Genomic DNA, 18,538 nt, shown 5'->3' on the forward strand with positions numbered 1-18,538 from the left:
TGAGAAGAAACCTGCTGTCGCCACTCTTTCCGATTAGCAGCAAGGGATCTTTTATTTGCGCTTCCCACAGGTAGGATAGCACAAACCATGGCCTTTGTTGAACCAGTTATGGATCACTGGTCGGTGCAAGTGGTTTACACCTACCCATTGAGCCTTGCGGAGCACTCACTCAGGGTTTGGAGTCGGTATCTGGATTTAAAATCCCATGCCTCGACTGGGATCCGAACCCAGTACCTACTAGCCTGTAGACCGATGACCTAACCACGACGCCACCGAGGCCGGTATATGGTAAATGCGACATTCACTCAATGTTATTCAATGCTAGTATTTCATGGGTGGGACATAACCCAGTGGTAAAGAGTTCGCTGTCGGTCTGGGATCGATCAATGTCAGTGGACCCACTGCGCTATTTCTTGTTCCAGCCATGAATGTGAACATTCCGTTCAATCCTGGTCAAAGTCAAGTTTCTAGGTGGGGGTTTTCAGGTTTCTTTCATCTGGAAAGACTTGTTCACACCTTTTGTTGGTGTCTATGAATTCGATTAACACATACCTACCTGATCGTCTGTGACACTCGCTCCGTTCTGAATACCTCATTAGCATGACGGCGCCAGACACAGAGGTAAATAAGAAAATATATATAATGCGGATTTTCACTTCGACAATGGCGTCATTGTATTTCTCTGACTCGAGATATAATTTATTTTTTGTGATTATAACCAACTAGGATTTAAACACACAGTCCTGGACATGTAACACGGTTTATAGTTTGTTTTCCTGTTATGTTAGTCGTTGTTTTAATGTATTCAGTGATCCAAGACCATTGCAATGTCAAAGTACCGTCCTCGGTGGCGCAGTGGTTAAGCCATCGGACTACAGGCTGGTAGGTACAGGATTCGCAGCCCGGTACCGGGGCTCAGTGGGTAGGTGTAAGGCCACTACACCCTGTTCTATCTAACTAACCACTAACAAACTAACAACTAACTCACTGTCCTGGACAGACAGTCCAGATAGCTGAGGTGTGTGCTCAGGACGTGCTTGAACCTTAATTGGAAATAAGCACGAAAATAAGTTAAAATGAAATTATCAAAGTGATGTGATGGTTTTTTTTGTTGTTGTTGGTTGTGTTTTTGTTTTGTTTTGTTTGGATTTGATTTTTTGTTGGGTCTTTCTTTTGGGGGGTTGGGGGTTGGGGGAAGGTTTGTTTGTTTGCTTGTTTTGTTTTGTTATTATTATTTGGCTTCTTTATTTTATTTTATTATACCTTATATCTTACATTATTATTATCATCATCATCATCATCATCATCATCATCATCATCATTATTATTATTATCCTCCTTATCCTTTATTATTATTATTATTATTATATTATTATTATTATTATTATTATTATTATTACTATTATATTATTATTATTATTATTATTATTATTTATTATTATTATTATTATTATTATTATTATTATTATTATTATATTATTATTATTATTATTTGTTTTGTTTTGGAGGGATTTGGGTTTTGGGGGTTTGTTTTTCGTAAGCAGTAATGTTGGATAAGGTTGAGAGCAGCTCAACGTATTAAGTGTGAGCCTCTTTGTTTTACAAAAAAAAGTTTAAACAACAATATTTAATTTTATGGACATCACTGATTGATTACTCAGTAACTTTATAGGCGTCAGCCTGTTGGCCAATCCCAAACTGTTTATCATTACAGCAAATAAATGTGTTTAAATCAATTGTATAGCAAAACACACACACATTAATACCAGCCCAATATGTACAAGGGCAACGTGTACTTTGTATTTGGGAGAGAGAGAGAGAGAGGAGAGAGGGAGAGAGGAGAGGAGAGGGAAAGAGAGACGAGAGAGAGAGAGAGAGACACACACACACACACACACACACACAGACACAGTGAGTATAGACAGGGTGGAGGGAGATGAAAGAGACCCATAACAAACTGATATACAGACATAAACTGAGACAAATACAGCGATAGAAACTGAGACAAGAGGGATATATAGACAGACAGATATACATAGATAGATAGATAGATAGATAGGTAGGTAGGTAGGAAGGCAGGAAGGCAGATGGGTAGGTTTAGTTTGAACATATATATGTCAATGGACGTATGGCTGGGTGGATGGATGGACGGATGGACGGACGGACGGATTCATGGATGGACAAATAGTTGCAAATGGGATGGATGAATCGCAAAGGCCAGCAACCTTATATCATTTCTAAAACAACTCGGTCCAGGAGTAATAGCTTAAAATACAATGTAGTCTGAAGCTGGAAAAACATTGGGTATGGTAAAACATATACGAAAAGTCCCCGCCAATCCACGAAGACCTAACTCGGGAATTCAAGATGTCGTACAAAATGGCCGCCATTGTCTATTTTAAGCAAAATCAATATATAAAACTCAGTCCTTGTCTCTCTTCCTCACCCCTTACCACCAACCACCACCCAGAAATGACCACATGTGGATGGTAGATATCTTAGACTCATTAGCAATATATAAAGAATTGATTGCCCACCCACGACCCCACCTACCACCAACACCAACACCTAATGTCATCATTTCTGGAATACCTCAGCCAAAAAACAACAGTAAAAACTCAACAACCAGAAACATTTCACCCAGCTCGGAAATCCTTGCAGGGAGTAATAAGTTAACTTACCAGTGATTCCTGCATTCCTCGCCCCACAAAGTTGACCATCTTGGAAGTATTCTGCTTGGATTTGCCAAATATACAGTGAAAACAATTAAACAGTAGATTCGGCCATCAAAGTTCACACCGGAGACGGGGCAGATACAGCTAAGCCAATAAGTATTCCAGTTCCTTGTCTTCCTTGAGCAAGTAGGTATAAGATGTATCCCCGGGGGTCAGCGAACTATCGCGTCCGAGAACACAGAGCGAGAGATGGACTCTTGGTGATGCTAATTGGCAAAGGTGAATGCTGGTCGTAGATTCTGCGCCAAGATTCTACCTCTTTTCAGAAGAGCTCATTCCAAAATTCTACCTCTTTGCAGAAGAGTTCGTGCCAAAACTCTATCTCTTTACAGAAGAGGCTACAGCAAATATACCAGGTTAACCTGATGTACGCAAATTAAAACCAATTTTTGGAAAGATTTCACGTCAAAATCTTCACAATCTTTGCGTAGATATTTTGAAATCTTTCTGAATTAACGTCAGTGGAAAAACAACAACCACATTCGTTGTGTGAAGCCAAATGTAAAATCCTTTCAAGTCCTTACGTAAATAATGTGAAATCCTTCTGAATTAATGTCGGTGGAAAACAAATGCTGCTTCGTTTTGTTAAGACCAATCTAAAAGCGACAAGACACGTGAAACAGCACGCGGTATGATGGCAGCGAAGATGATGTTATTCCTTTGAAAGAAGTCCAGGTGAAGCACAGTGTAAAAATCCCTTGGGAAACAGCCAACAAATTTGTCCTGAAATAGAGACATAGCATTAAGCGGATTCAACCTGTTGCCACTTTGGGATTTCAAAACGTGTAAATAAATAGTTATTATTGTGATTCAGGTTGATCAAAACAAAAATCCAAAAACCCCCACGCAACTTTTAAACATATTTTGCTTCATATTGCTAATCCATATAAAGGACAGGGCTCGAAACGGCCTGTGACCAGGTCGCCAATGCGACCAATGTCCTGTTTGGGCGACTTAAATATTAAAAACATAATGGCGTTAGTCTCCCAAATAATATTATCTTTTTTAGAGCTATATCACACGGGCCACTATTAATATTTGTATTCTACATGTGCATTAAAATCTTGCTCGTGGTTCTCTTACCATAACCAGCCTCGGTGGCGTCGTGGTAGGACAGCGGTCTACAGGCTGGTAGGTACTGGGTTCGGATCCCAGTCGAGGCATGGGATTTTTATTCCAGATACCGACTCCAAACCCTGAGTGAGTGCTCCGCAAGGCTCAATGGGTAGGTGTAAACCACTTGCACCGACCAGTGATCCATAACTGGTTCAACAAAGGCCATGGTTTGTGCTATCCTGCCTGTGGGAAGTGCAAATAAAAGATCCCTTGCTGCTAATCGGAAGAGTAGCCCATGTAGTGGCGACAGCGGATTTCCTCTCAAAATCTGTGTGGTCCTTAACCATATGTCTGACGCCATATAACCGTAAAATAATGTGTTGAGTGCGTCGTTAAATAAAACATTTCTTTCTTTCTTTCTTTCTCAATTTGCCAACATGCATTATTATTTTTGGGCCACCATATTTTTTGGCGAGTTTCGAATTCTGCAGGAGTTTCCAAATATTAGATATCAGGCTAATTTATAAAATTCATGTTGCTATTCTTTACGGAAATTCATAATGCTATGTTCCCATTCAAGAAAGATCAAACAGTGTCCCATTGATTTACAGATTTATTGAACGAATGATTCATTAATAACTATAAACAAGCTAAACTAGTTTATACGTTACCTGTTTATGGAACCATTAAATAAGTATATGCATTAACAAACATACTTTGTTTTCTGTTTACCAGTTAAATGATTAATTTCTTTAGAATGATTAAACAATATTCTAAACTACAATAGCAAAACAATATTATGTAGGTTACCTGTTTATGAAACCATTGAGTAATTCTAGATATTAACAACTATGGGGGGTTTTCTGTTTACCAGTTAAATTAATTTATTCTTTAGAATGATCAAACAAACTAATTACAACAGCAAAACAATAGTTTGTAAGTTACCTGTTTCTGGAACCATCGAATAATTATAGACATTAACAACTATGGTTTTTTTTCTGTTTACCAGTTAAATGAATTTATGTTTAGAATGATCAAACAAACTAATTACAACAGCATAACAATAGTTTGTAAATTACCTGTTTATGGAACCATTGAGTAATTCTAGAAATTATCAAACATATTTTTATTTCTGTTTACCGGTTAAATTAATTTATTCCTTGGAATGATCAAACAAACTAATTTACAACAGCAAAACAATATTGTGTAAGTTACCTGTTTATGGAATCATTGAGTAATTCTAGAAATTATCAAACATATTTTTATTTCTGTTTACCGGTTAAATTAATTTATTCTTTGGAATGATTAAACAAACTAATCTACAACAGCAAAACAATATTGTGTAAGTTACCTGTTTGTGGAACCAGTGAGTAATTCTAGAAATTATCAAACATATTTTTATTTCTGTTTACCAGTTAAATTAATTTTTGTTCTCTAGATTGACCCAACAATATTTACCATTCATTGCTTTCTTACTCGTTTTCACGATTGAAGAGTGAACTAGCTATCAAGCAATGTATGGTCTATCTACATCGCCTTACCTTTAGAAATATACTTCAGAAAGTATTTAAATCTTCTTAATGTTTCCTAATGCTTCTGTGTCCACGTCAGTAATCTCACTCCAGAGTTATGTTTGATAAACATATCCGCCTACAAAATGTTTGAAATCCCCTAGTATATATATACAGAGATAAAACTCCAATAAAAACATCCACACAGCGAAATACAATATAACACTTGGCCCGTGAGAACATTTCTCCAAATGTGTGTCACAGTGCAGGGAGCCTCTTAACAGTTATTCGCCACACAGATATCTAGTCGTATCCCAGATACGTTACACCATATTCAGTTAATCCACCATCCACCCGGGGTAGAATCACTACCAAATCTTGATCTACCTCAACCTTCTGATGTATAACTTAAATATGTTCTAAATGAAAATATTTCACATAAAACAAGTCCCTTTTTCTCCGAGGGCCCGACGACTTTTTGAACTACTCACAAAGAAACCTATATATCCTTTTGACACAGTTTAATCTCAGGAGCACTTTCGTGTTCAGATCTCTCGTCTGCTTTACTGAGTTAGAATATTTTTTTATTGTTGTCACTAGGTCGCGCATGGTCTCAGCCGAACAAACAGCAAAGGACTTCTGGTGGACCAATGAGAAATCGTCTTGCTTCTTCGCTCGGGGAACATGGTAAGGGTGAATGGGTCCCGCTCAAAAGACCGGCCTGACAGCTTGAGTAGGCGACAGGTAAACAAGGAGACAGGTAGCTGCACGCAGTCATTGGTTACTCAGATGTAACAGGGAAGATTTATTTTATAGGAACTAGATATCTCGTGTATTTACCTGGGCAATACAATCCGCCGTATCTACACGAACCGATGTATAATTAGCGAGGCCATTGGTGCTCAAGTTATGCAAGCATTCGGTATATAAATTAAGTAACGGAGGGAAACAGTACGATTAAAATATGTAGTAAAAATGTCTCCTGTAACTTAAGGTATAAGGATGGGCGAAAAAACATTTGAAATAGGGATAATTTAAATAGTTTGAAGTACAAATGTTAGCTATCGTTACTTTTAAGAAAAAATACTAAACAAATGATGGTCTGACTCTGAGGAAGTCCGAAGAGACGTAGTAAAAAGTGTGGTTCTTTCTACGTCCGGATAGTGTTACAAACCCTATATACAGCTGGTATTCAAAATTTGTGGCACAATGTTTCAACCGTTTTTGAACCGAAATAGTGCAACAAATGGACACACAAACCTAAAATGTATAACCTACCGTACTCACTAAATCCCGATTGAAGTATTTACATCATTATTAGCAAAATAAATCTTCCAACGACAACATAAAAAAAATTGCCCGCCATTTTAAATTTGCTAAATAGAGGGAATCAACTCGTCCTGCACATTAAGAAACGTATTCACTTAATGTACGCCCTGCATTAACTCGGGGACAACTTGACTCCTTCCGTATTTTCATATACTTACCATTTGGGACACCCAGTAGCCGATGTGTATTTTTGTGCTGGGGTGTCGTTAAAATTCATTCATTCTTGACTCCTTCCCGCTATATATATATATATCGGTTCTGAGAGCTCTAGTTGCATAGTCTTTACCTGTAGTATAATTATTTCCCTCACCCCCCCCCCCCCCCCACACACACACACACAAACTGAGAGCACGTAAGTCTATTATAAGTATATATTTCTGTTATTAGTAATATGGTTTGTTTGTATTTCACGTGGACTTTCTATCATTGTACAAACTTGTACAAGTTAATACTACAGTGAAACCTCTCAAGACCGGACCCTCTCTAAACCGGAATTCCCTCACAACCAGACATTTGTCTTGGTCCCAAGGGTGTCCGGTTTAGAGGGTATTCAATGTATTATTTGTATATATTATATATGGTATATTTATGCTTAATAATTACTAGTATAGCAAATCGTGAGAAACAACAACATGATAAATAAATAAATAAATAAATAAATAAATAAATAAAAACATTTAATAATAAGGTAAAACAGAGCGTAAAGGTACACCACTATTAAATGACTTTTAAATGATGGATCTTTGATCTTTTCTGTAGATATGATTCCGAATTGCTGGAGGAATGATGGTGGTGGTGGCAATTATTAACGTGCGTATATACCACTAGGGTTTCACGCACGCCTGTCATGGGCTTAATCTCTGACTTTCGCCAATGACTAAGTCCGGGCCAGGAGGGGGAGGGGGGCTAAGTTTGAAGTGAGCAGAATTTGGAATAGTGAATTTAGTGGTCGGTCAAAGACCTAAGTCCTAAATAGAATTGTCTGCTGCATTCTATCATTCTACAGGAATGAGGAATGAGGATATTTTCTATTGATTGCCCATTGCTCTTGGCCAGCATTGGCAACATCACGTTCCGTCCACAAATACGTCGTATTCTTCGTGACCCCGGTTTACTTAGCGAACTAATACGTTTATTTGGACCGCCTAATTGATGTGTTTGGCCACAAGGAGGACACAAATACTTTTAACAAAAATCTTATTTAAAGTGGACATGTTCTTGTTTGGTTTTTATGTCCGGTGTTTGAATGAAAATTAAGTTGGACACGATTTTAGAGCTGTTTTTCTTATAGATAATAAGTGTTTGTCTCTCTCCTTAGATACTGCCATGTATATCTCTATCTGTCTATCTCTCCGCCCATCCACCCGTATATATATATATATGTCTGTCTGTGTGTGTGTGTGTGTGTGTGTGTGTGTGTGTGTATGTGTGGGTGGGTGAGTGTGGGTAGGTAGTTAGGTAGGTAGGCAGGTATATGTGTATGACTGACTACGTCAAGGTTATATCTTGCGTACCGTCTTGTTTATATATTTCATAAATATATTAAGGTTTTTTCTTCTTCTTCTCCTGTTTTGTTTTGCTAATAACGGAGTACTTGAAGATTATAATTGAAAAAGATTCCTGTTTTTTGTAAAGAAAATACTAGAAGTTAATATAAATAAATCTAATGTTTTTGTTTTAATTATTTATTATTATTTTCTTTTTCGAAATGGTGGTTATCCAAAACACACAGACAAAGATGACGTAATATGTTTCCAATGGCGAAGCTGGTTCTACAAGTGGAAATAAGAATTTGTTTTATAATGGTAACAGTTAACAACAGTATTATATTATAATTATTTGGGTATGTTTTTCTTTTATTTGTTTCTCGCTCAAAACATTCTAATGCATACGTGACGTCTCCCTAATAATTAACCTACATTTTTCAGATAATGTAGTCTAATATACGACTTGTCTTGAGTACATGCATCCATCCATACATACAGACATCCGTCTACCCGTCCTTCCATCCATCTATCCATCAATCGATCCATACATCATATTCATATATACATGTATATATATTGGATGTTTGCGCTCTCTTCCTACATCTTCGCACGCATGCACACACACGTAACACTGATATTAGCTGTGTTTTCTAAAATACCCAGTATATGTTTATTGTATTGCAGGATGCTCGAGATGGTAATCTTTCTCGAGTGTTCTTGACGTTAGGTAAATTAGCGGACTTCACCAACAGTTTCATAACTTAACCCAACGCTGGTTTACTGATTTTGCTATTCACACATTTCAAAAGAAACGTGTTGTATGTACTGTTTATAGTCCGTTTGAAAAAAAAGGAAGGAAGGAATAGTTTTTTTAATGACGCACTCAACAGATTCTTAGATACGGTTATATGACGTCTAACATGAGGTTAAAGACCATACATTATATGGCCTTGTTGAACTATTAAAAATTAGAAAGAAAAACTTATATTGTACTTTGATCGACTTTACAGACAAAGATTTAAAAATGTTTTTGATTCTGTGTGGAGATTTAGACGGTGTGATAAAGTAGTGGAAAATGGTATAACAGGTAAAAAAAATTATGTTATTCACAGTATGTATCAACATATTAAATTACGTGTGACTGTTAAAGGGACATTCCTGAGTTTGCTGCAATTTTTAAGATGTTATCGACTAACAGAGACTTTTTAACGATTGTAATTACATATCAAATATAATTTCCTGCACAACATATTAGTGGCTGTATATTAAACGTGTTTCTGATCGTTCTAATATTTGTACCAGCGTAAATTTCATTTTATTTCCTAAAATATTTTTGTTCGTACGTACGAAATTATTTGAAGATAAAATCCAGTTTAGGTTTCTTAGAAACATTAAGACGACCAGAAACACATTGAATATACAGAAACTGATATTCTAAACAAGAAAATATATTGAATATGAAAGTTTAATCGTAGAAATATTTTATTAGTCGGAAACATCTTACAATGCAGCAAACTCAGGAATGTTCCTTTAAAGGACTTTATACCGATAATGTTCCATGTTGTATAGGAGTGAGGCAAGGTGAACATATATCACCTCTTCTGTTTTTATTATTTCTTAGTGACCTTGCTGGGGCGTAGCCAGAGAGGAAAAAACGCCGAGGAAAACCCAGACCTGTAAAATAAATATCAGTGTCATGGGAAAAATAAAATAAATCTGGGGGAATTCCAGATGAGGCAAGCGCCTCGTCTGCCTCATGCTGGCTACGCCATTGCCTTGAAAAAACTTTCAAAGCGCATGGCTGCCATACCCTAGATACGCCACTGAACCCGCTGCCGCCACTCCATGGGCTACTATTTTTCGATTGGCAGCAAGCGATGTTTTATAGGCAGAATCTCACACACAAGAGAAAGAAAGAAATGTTTTATTTAATGACGCACTCAACACATTTTATTTACAGAGATTTTTGAGAGGAAACCCGCTGTCGCCACTATATGGGCTACTCTTTCCGATTAGCAGCAAGGGATCTTTTATTTGCGCTTCCCACAGGCAGGATAGCACAAACCATGGCCTTTGTTGAACCAGTTATGGATCACTGGTCGGTGCAAGTGGTTTACCCATTGAGCCTTGCGGAGCACTCGCTCAGGGTTTGGAGTCGGTATCTGGATTAAAAATCCTATGCCTCGCCTAGGATCCGAACCCAGTACTACCAACCTGTAGACCGATGGCCTAACCACGACGCCACTGAGGCCGGTACACACACAAGAGAGTACATGTACAACCACATCCCTTGTTCTTCCAGTTGTGGAGCACTGGCTGGAACGAGAAATAGCCCAATTGACAAGGATCGATCCAAGATTGATCGCGCATCAGGCGACCATTTTACCATAGAGTTACGCCCTACCTGTAGTGTATCAAAAACCATGGTATGTGTTGTCCTGTCTATGGAAAGGAAGGTAATATTTGCTTAGCGACACCTCAGCAACTTTTAAACTCAGACTATTTGATATTGAATTGTAGGATCGAAGCCAGCCAGTCGACTCATTGGAGTTTTTTTCGTCCCAACCTGTGCCCCACGACTGGTATTTCAAAGGTTGTGGTATGTGTTGTCATGTCTTATCAAATAGTGAGTTCCATTCTCTCTCTCTCTCTCTCTCTCTCTCTCTCTCTCTCTCTCTCTCTCTCTCTCTCTCTCTCTCTCTCTCTCTCTCTCTCTCTCTCTCTCTATCTCTATCTCTCTCTCTCTCTCTCTCTCTCATTCTCTCACCTCCCTCTCCTCTCTCTCTCTCTCTCTCTCTCTCTCTCTCTCTCTCTCTCTCTCTCTCTCTCTCTCTCTCTCTCTCTCTCTCCTCTCCTCTCTCTCTCTCTCTCTACAGCTGCTCTCGCTCTCTCTCTCTCTCTCTCTCTCTCTCTCTCTCTCTCTCTCTCTCTCTCTCTCTCTCTCTTTCTCTCTCTCTCTCTGCAGCTGCTCTCGCTCTCTCTGTATTGCTCTCTGTCTCTGTCTCTCTTTCTCCCAAGTGTCGAAATAGCATATTATGTTAGGCATAGTTTAAAATGTGTCGAAGTGTTGTTAAGCAAATATTATTTTCTTTGTCTTTCCGTACAAAAAGAGAAATCCACACACGCTGTTTGTTTATAGATCTGTCAAGCTTTCATCAACTAACTTTGACCTGCACAGAGGGAACACGAATATTGATTCTCAGGTATCATTTTAGCCGACATCGCTCCACTGCGGTTCTTCGTGGTATGAGATACGTACCACCGATGACCAGTCGTGGAGCAGGATATCGTTCAGTGCTAGAAAGCTCGTCTAAGATGTAATGGAATGAATGAATGTTTAAAGGGACATTCCTGAGTTTGCTGCATTGTAAGATGTTTCCGACTAATAAAATATTTCTACGATTAAACTTATATATTAAATATATTTTCTTGTTTAGAACATCAGTGTCTGTATATTCAATGTGTTTCTGGTCGTCTTAATATTTCTAAGAAGCCCAAACTGGATTTTGTCTTCAAATAATTTCGTACGTACGAAAAAATAATAATTAGGAAATAAAATGAAATTTAACCTAGTACAAATATCAGAAACACGTTTAATATATAGCCATTAATATTTTATGCACAAAAATATATTTGATATGTAATTACAATCGTTATAAAGTCTCTGTTAGTCGATAACATCTTAAAAATTGCAGCAAACTCCCTTTAACGACACCCCAACACACAAAAAATACATCGGCTATTGAGTGTCAAACTAAGATGCAATGGCACCCTAGATATTTAGGCATGACAAAAAAAAACACAAGTTTATTAAAGCTGTATAGTTGTGCTACTGTTTTGCATTAGTAAAACAGGTTAAAGTTTGTTTTGTTTAACGACACCACTAGAGCACATTGATTTATTACTCATCGGCTGTTGGTAATTTTCGGGGGGTCGATCGAAGTCGCCCCATTACTGAAGAGACTTTTTTTTAATGTATTTTCTGTCTCGACTCTCTACTCCCCTCCCCCCCCCCCTCCTTTTTAGAAAACTTCGCTCGCGTAATCTAGACCCTCCCCCCCCCCCCCCCCATCCCGCACACAAATTTATGCTGTACCGACTGCGCTAGATCCATCCCCTAAAATAGGTTAAAAATGGATCAGAGAGATTAGGGTTTAATCTAGCTGAGCTCTCACATTCCATCATGAAGTGTCGCTTTCGTCCATTAACTGGTATACACGACCATGTGTAATGCTGCAGTTTATTGTTCGCTGCAAGGTTAACCACCCTCCTCATAATACAACACCCGGCTTCAGCATATTGTAGATCTCAGGGGTAGATGAATCACGGCAGTAAAGACATACCTATTTAAAATCCAGTATCAATAAAACCATGATTTAATGGGAGGGAAGAAAAAAAAGAAAAAAGAGAGAAGAAAAACGATGACGATGACGAAGAGGAAGAAGTAGAAAGAAAGAAAGAAATGTTTTATTTAACGACGCACTCAACACATTTTATTTACGGTTATATGGCGTCAGACATATGGTTAAGGACCACACAGATTTTGAGAGGAAACCCGCTGTCGCCACTACATGGGCTACTCTTCCGATTGGCAGCAAGGGATCTTTTATTTGCGCTTCCCACAGGCAGGATAGCACAAACCATGGCCTTTGTTGAACCAGTTATGGATCACTGGTCGGTGCAAGTGGTTTACACCTACCCATTGAGCCTTGCGCAGCACTCACTCAGGGTTTGGAGTCGGTATCTGGATTAAAAAATCCCGTGCCTCGACTGGGATCCGAACCCAGTACCTACCAGCCTGTAGACCGATGGCCTGCCACGACGCCACCGAGGCCGGTCAGGAAGAAGTAGAAGACGGAGAAGAAGACAAAGAAGAAGAAATACAAGAAGAAAACAAAGAGGAAGAAGAAAATACTAGGTTTACTACGGGACATCTAGAGGTTAACTATTTCAAACGTGAAATACAAAATAATAATTCAAATACAATGCATACACACGCACGTACGCACACACAGACATACACACACGCACACACACGCACACACACATACGCACGCACACACGCACACACACACGCACACACACACACATACACACACACACACACACACACACTACAGCAAATACTAGTACGTCATAAAAAGGGTATCACCTCTTGTACCTCCAGGATCTGCCTGTGTAACATACTGACATAGTTGCGTAATAGAAAAGCCTTGATACATTCCAACACCATTAATGACCTACAGTAGAATTGTCCACACTCACGTCTTTCTCTCCGTGGGGGCAGGACTCAGTCGGTAGAATGTTCACCTGAGGTGCTTGAGTCGAAGGATTGAATCCCTTAGGACAAGACAAGACAAGACAAGCATTTTATTCTCATAAACTGCACCGAGTGCATTATGGAGAAAATATAAACAAAATAAGTTACACAGTGTTTACTGTAGTGGTAATGGACATAATATTTAAATAATATTATCCCGGAAGACTGACCCTCTCAATTGACAATTTGCAAATATTTACTTAGTTTACACAAAAGTGATTTTGTTTGTTGTAGAAAATAACTGGTAAAAGGTAATTGCACTTGCTCTGTTGGTATAGTAACTAGGTATATACATATTTCGCTCAGTAGATAAAGACGTACATTTAAAGATATAGTGAAACTCATCACCAACATCAATGTTGCATAAGTGACATATTCTGTTTTCTCTCTCAATTTTAAACCATTTACCGGTTTCAATAGGAAGTCTGACATTACCAGTTCTAAATTTATAAAGAAGTATAGCATTTTTTGTTGTTGAGGGTTTCAACAAATAATTTTCTAATTTAAATTCATGCTTGAACATTTTGTAGTTAATACCTTTTGATGAGGCAAATTTATCACTATTCCATTTTTGTAAGTACTGGTCACATAGTATTCATTTAACTGCATGTTTTAACCACAAAACATCCACCTGTGTGCATGAATATATGTTACATAAACCACATTCATCTAATATACGTTTTATAAAGGATAACCAAGTAGCCTACATGGTATAGCATTAACGTTGTGGTTATATGATACCAACATGTATAATATACCAGACAATTTAGATTTTCTACTATTAACATTTGCTCAGTATGTAATTATTCTAACTTTAACACTAATAGACAGTGGGTATCTACTTAATTCATCATAAATCATAAAGCTTGGTGTCGACATATTAGCACATAATATATATTTACAGAACTTGAGGTGTAATCGTTCAATGATATCTAAATTACTGAAGCAATTTTGGGCTGTCTGTCCAGGACAGTACAGTGGGTTAGTGGTTAGTGAGAGAGAAGAGGGTATTATGGTCTTACACCTACCTATTGACTCGTTAAAACTCGCCCTGGGACGGAGCTGTACCTTCCAGCCTTATGTCCGATAGCTTAACCACGACACGGGACGGGACGTAGCCCAGTGGTAAAGCGCTTGCTTGATGCGCGGTCGGTCTGGGATCGATCCCCGTCGGTAGGCCCATTGGGCTATTTCTCGTTCCAGACAGTGCACCACGACTGGTTTACCAAAGGCCGTGGTATGTGTAACCCTGTCTGTGGGATGGTGCATATAAAAGATCCCTTGCTACTAATGCAAAAATGTAACGGGTTTCCTCTCTAAGACTATATGTCATAATTACCAAATGTTTGACATCCAATAAGCGATGATTAATAAATCAATGTGCTCTAGTGGTATTGTTAAACAAAACAAAATTTAACCGCGATACCACCGAGGCCGGTGACAGATCATAAATAATGTTCAACAAAGAACACTGGCCGGATACCACTCGGTGGGGTCTCGACTTTTATAATATACTCGCCAGAATACAATAGGACAATCGTTTTAACGTTCTTCGCCCCGGCACCCAGTGATTGTTTATTTGAAGGCGATATATCATAATATCAGTGAAATTTAAACATTCTTTTCATGCAAAACCACAACTGTGTATGTAGCCTCATAAATATGTTATAAATCAAGTTTCAATAAATCTTTTCAATTACGGTTTATTTTGTTACAATATTTAGTTTTTAAATTTAAAATTTTCTATTAACAATATACATGATTTTAAAAATATATATATTTAATGCATATACCAGTTTCTTAATAAAAAAAAATATATATATATATTTCTAGTTTCAATATATCTTTTCAGTTAGTTATTTTGTTACAATATTTCATTTTTTAATAATAATTTTTTTTTCATATTAGCAATCCACACGATTTAAAAATATATTTTTTAATGCATACCCGTTTCTTTATTTTTCTTATAACCATTTTTTTTTTTTTAAAGAAAGGGAAAAAAATAGCTTTATTTGTTGTGGCTCGTTTAATCTTGTACATGTATTTGTATTAGTCATCAACGCAAGTTAAACGTTACTAGGGATGTCACATATTATCAAATTGATAGCAAGGGTGGCTAAAGTTTTCTAAGGAATGCGGATAAACTTCTTTTTTTTAAGAGAAAAAAGCACCTACAACATTCCAAAGTGCACTAACACAATTTACATACAGCCTATCATCTGCAGACACACACATAAGTGACAAAGATTCTACATTAACTAAACAGAAATAAATTTCTTACAGTGAAACCTTTCTAAACCAGCCACCCATGAATCCAAGTAAAAATTCTGGTTTAGAGAGGTTATTGTCGGTTTATTTAACAAGGTAGGCCTACTGTGAAAAACGTCTGGTTTTGAGGGAATTCAGGTTTACAGAGGGTCTTGTGTTGATGAGTTTTATAAATGTATTTATATTTTTAATCACAGGATTTTCAAGACATTTCTGTGGGGTACCTTTTACGTTCGGATCGTGATGTAGCTCAGTTGGTCGAGTGCTCGCTTAACGTGCTTGCGTCGCAGGATCGAACCACCTCGATGGATCCATTCAACTGATTGGGGGGTTTTCTCGTTCCAACCAGTGCATCACAACTGTTCAAAGGCCGTGGTATGTGCTTTCCTGTCTGTGGGAAAGTGCATATAAAAGATCCCTTGCTGCTTTAAGAAAAATGTAGGTGGTTTCCCCTTATGACTACGAGTCAGAAATATCAAATGTTTGACATCCAATAGCCAATGATTAATTAATCAATGTGCTCTAGTAGTGTCGTTAAACAAAACAAACTTTTTAAGTTCAGTAGATATGCATTCCAGCACCCATCCTTTTGAATCGAAGTCTCACCATTTAAACAGACAAAAAACAAGACATACAAGTTTTTGAATAATTTATAGTTTACATAAACAATTTACATGGCTTTACAATCTTGTACACAAAATCTGCACATTTTGACATACTCGTATACATATAAAACATATACATAATATTACAATGTATCTAAATATGGACGGAAACAATGTGACGATAAATAAACTTGTATATAAAACATACAATTAAAATATAGGAACACCTGAAAACAAAAGAGGCCACAGTGTGAACAATAAATAACAACCACTATTGTCACTGCGGTATACATGCGTACGCACGTTTTAGAAGCGTAGTGGTCAAAATGACATTAATACTGTAATTACTGTTACAGATTTGTGAAGACTTTATGTAATTTTACTGTCATTTTTTCCCAAACATTTATTCCCACCCAAACCACATGATTAAGAAATACAGGGCATTGATAAAGAAATCATTATTTCATTCAGTTTACCTTTTAACCTCTGCCCTCCCCCCCCCCCCCCCCCCCCCCCCCCCCCCCCCCCCCCCATCTACATGTATTGAATATGTCTGGAATAGCTTTAAATAATAAGTCTCAAATACCATTAAAAATGTCTGCATACACCTAATTTATTAGGAGGAAAAAATTATTTGGGTTATTTTAATTGTTTAAAAATATTTTTATTTCAATACTTCTCTTTATTATGTCATTTAAATCTTGATTGTAACTACAGAGGTACACTTTATACTTATACTGCATAATCACAACTTGAAACACAATGGTCTAATTTAAAGTGGAAGTGCATCTTATGTACCTTGAGAGGGGTTCAGACCAGTCTATTGTTTCAGGGGAAAATGTCATTAGTTTGAGGTCAGGTCGAGTTGAAACGAAAAAATGCATTCTTCTTTTGTTCTTAGACAAATTCAAAGAAACATTAATCATTTTGTTCACATACAAAGATTTATGTTTATTTTCTTCCAAATAAATCAACAAATTAATTGGACACTGTCGCAGACTGAAAGCAAAGGTCTTGTTAATGCTACAATGTAAAATACTAAGATACACAATCTCAATCTTGTGACATTCATCGTAGTTCGTGTACAGTGTACATCAGTGTTATTTGTTCATACAATATCACAGTTAACACAAAGTGGGCGGAATGCTACAAGTTCTTTTGTTAGATGGGAGGAGCTACTTCCTGCGACCTGATTGGCTTGTCCGACTGCGGTCGCTATGGATACTACCCACTGAACCAATGCTCTTATCACTGCCAACTGGAGAGGGTGGGACTGAAAGAAAGACAACACACAGACAATTAAATGAAATAAAATAAAATCTTACAAAGATGATAACAAGAACAGCAGCTGTAACAGGCACTACATCTGGAGTGTGGAGGGGAGGGCACAACTTTTATTTTTATTTATATAGATTAAGACAAAAAGATATATGTGAGTGGCATCCCTATGAAATATTACTTTCCTAATAACACATGACTGTTCTTTTCGGTTAAATCAGAGTTACGGGCGTCTTTGATGAGATCAACTCACTAACAAGTCAGTGTACACATCCGTTAACCTAGTGTTTTTGGTGAGATCAACTCAGTATAATTTTGCAGTAATGATTTACCTAACTGTATAGTTATCTAAATCTGGATAAACATTAACATACATGTACCATTACAAATATATCTTTGCCAACACAGTTGCAGCAAAATTGAATAGTAAAAGCAAAGAAACTAGTTTTTGCTGGACTATTGCACAATTAGTCTGTCTTGCCTATGGTGAATTGTGCTCCAGTTGTTTTATAAGTGTATTCAAATTTTAATCTTTGTTTTAATAGCGTGTGACACATAGCTTGCTGGACTATTGCTGGACGAAACATAGAAATATAAATGTGTCATATTATTAATGCGAATAACACAAACTCGCATTTTTCGCATTATTATTATGATCGCATTAATTTCATTATCTACCACTGAACCACATCCCAGTGCTTTACTTTGCTGCTTCGACTTGTTATTTTCATGTCTCCCTCAGCAAGGCATCATCTTGACCATAACACATCCTTCATTTAATCTACACAACTGCCATATAGAGCCATTCACACTAGTAAGTTGTAGATTTTTCATGTCTGATAAAACTCAGGCCTGGTTCTTACCATCAAACTGCGCCCCACCCATCTGTATGGAGGTGGATCTGCTCTGTGTGGAGGACGATGTTTTCTGACTGGAATCTTACACTAGT

At 37.4% G+C, this 18,538-nt stretch overlaps 2 protein-coding genes across 3 annotated transcripts in view; both read right to left on the minus strand.

Moving 5' to 3' along the window:
* The window catches only part of LOC121372649 (cadherin EGF LAG seven-pass G-type receptor 2-like), a 108,269-nt gene extending 102,373 nt beyond the window's left edge, over positions 1-5,896 (minus strand). For both annotated transcript variants that reach the window (XM_041499102.1, XM_041499093.1), the window contains exons 1-2: positions 5,333-5,896; positions 2,682-3,458 (exon numbers count right to left, since the gene is read on the minus strand). In XM_041499102.1, the coding sequence (XP_041355036.1) occupies positions 2,682-2,720 (39 nt within the window). In that variant the 5' untranslated portion in view covers positions 2,721-3,458; positions 5,333-5,896. The remainder of the gene's footprint in view (positions 1-2,681; positions 3,459-5,332) is intronic.
* A 10,446-nt stretch (positions 5,897-16,342) lies between these two features.
* The window catches only part of LOC121372663 (coiled-coil domain-containing protein 39-like), a 36,705-nt gene continuing 34,509 nt past the window's right edge, over positions 16,343-18,538 (minus strand). The window contains exon 23 of the mRNA XM_041499112.1: positions 16,343-17,584. Coding sequence (XP_041355046.1) covers positions 17,487-17,584 — 98 coding nt within the window. The 3' untranslated portion in view covers positions 16,343-17,486. The remainder of the gene's footprint in view (positions 17,585-18,538) is intronic.

Source organism: Gigantopelta aegis, chromosome 1 (genome assembly GCF_016097555.1).
Source record: "Gigantopelta aegis isolate Gae_Host chromosome 1, Gae_host_genome, whole genome shotgun sequence".
NCBI lineage: Eukaryota > Metazoa > Mollusca > Gastropoda > Neomphalida > Peltospiridae > Gigantopelta > Gigantopelta aegis.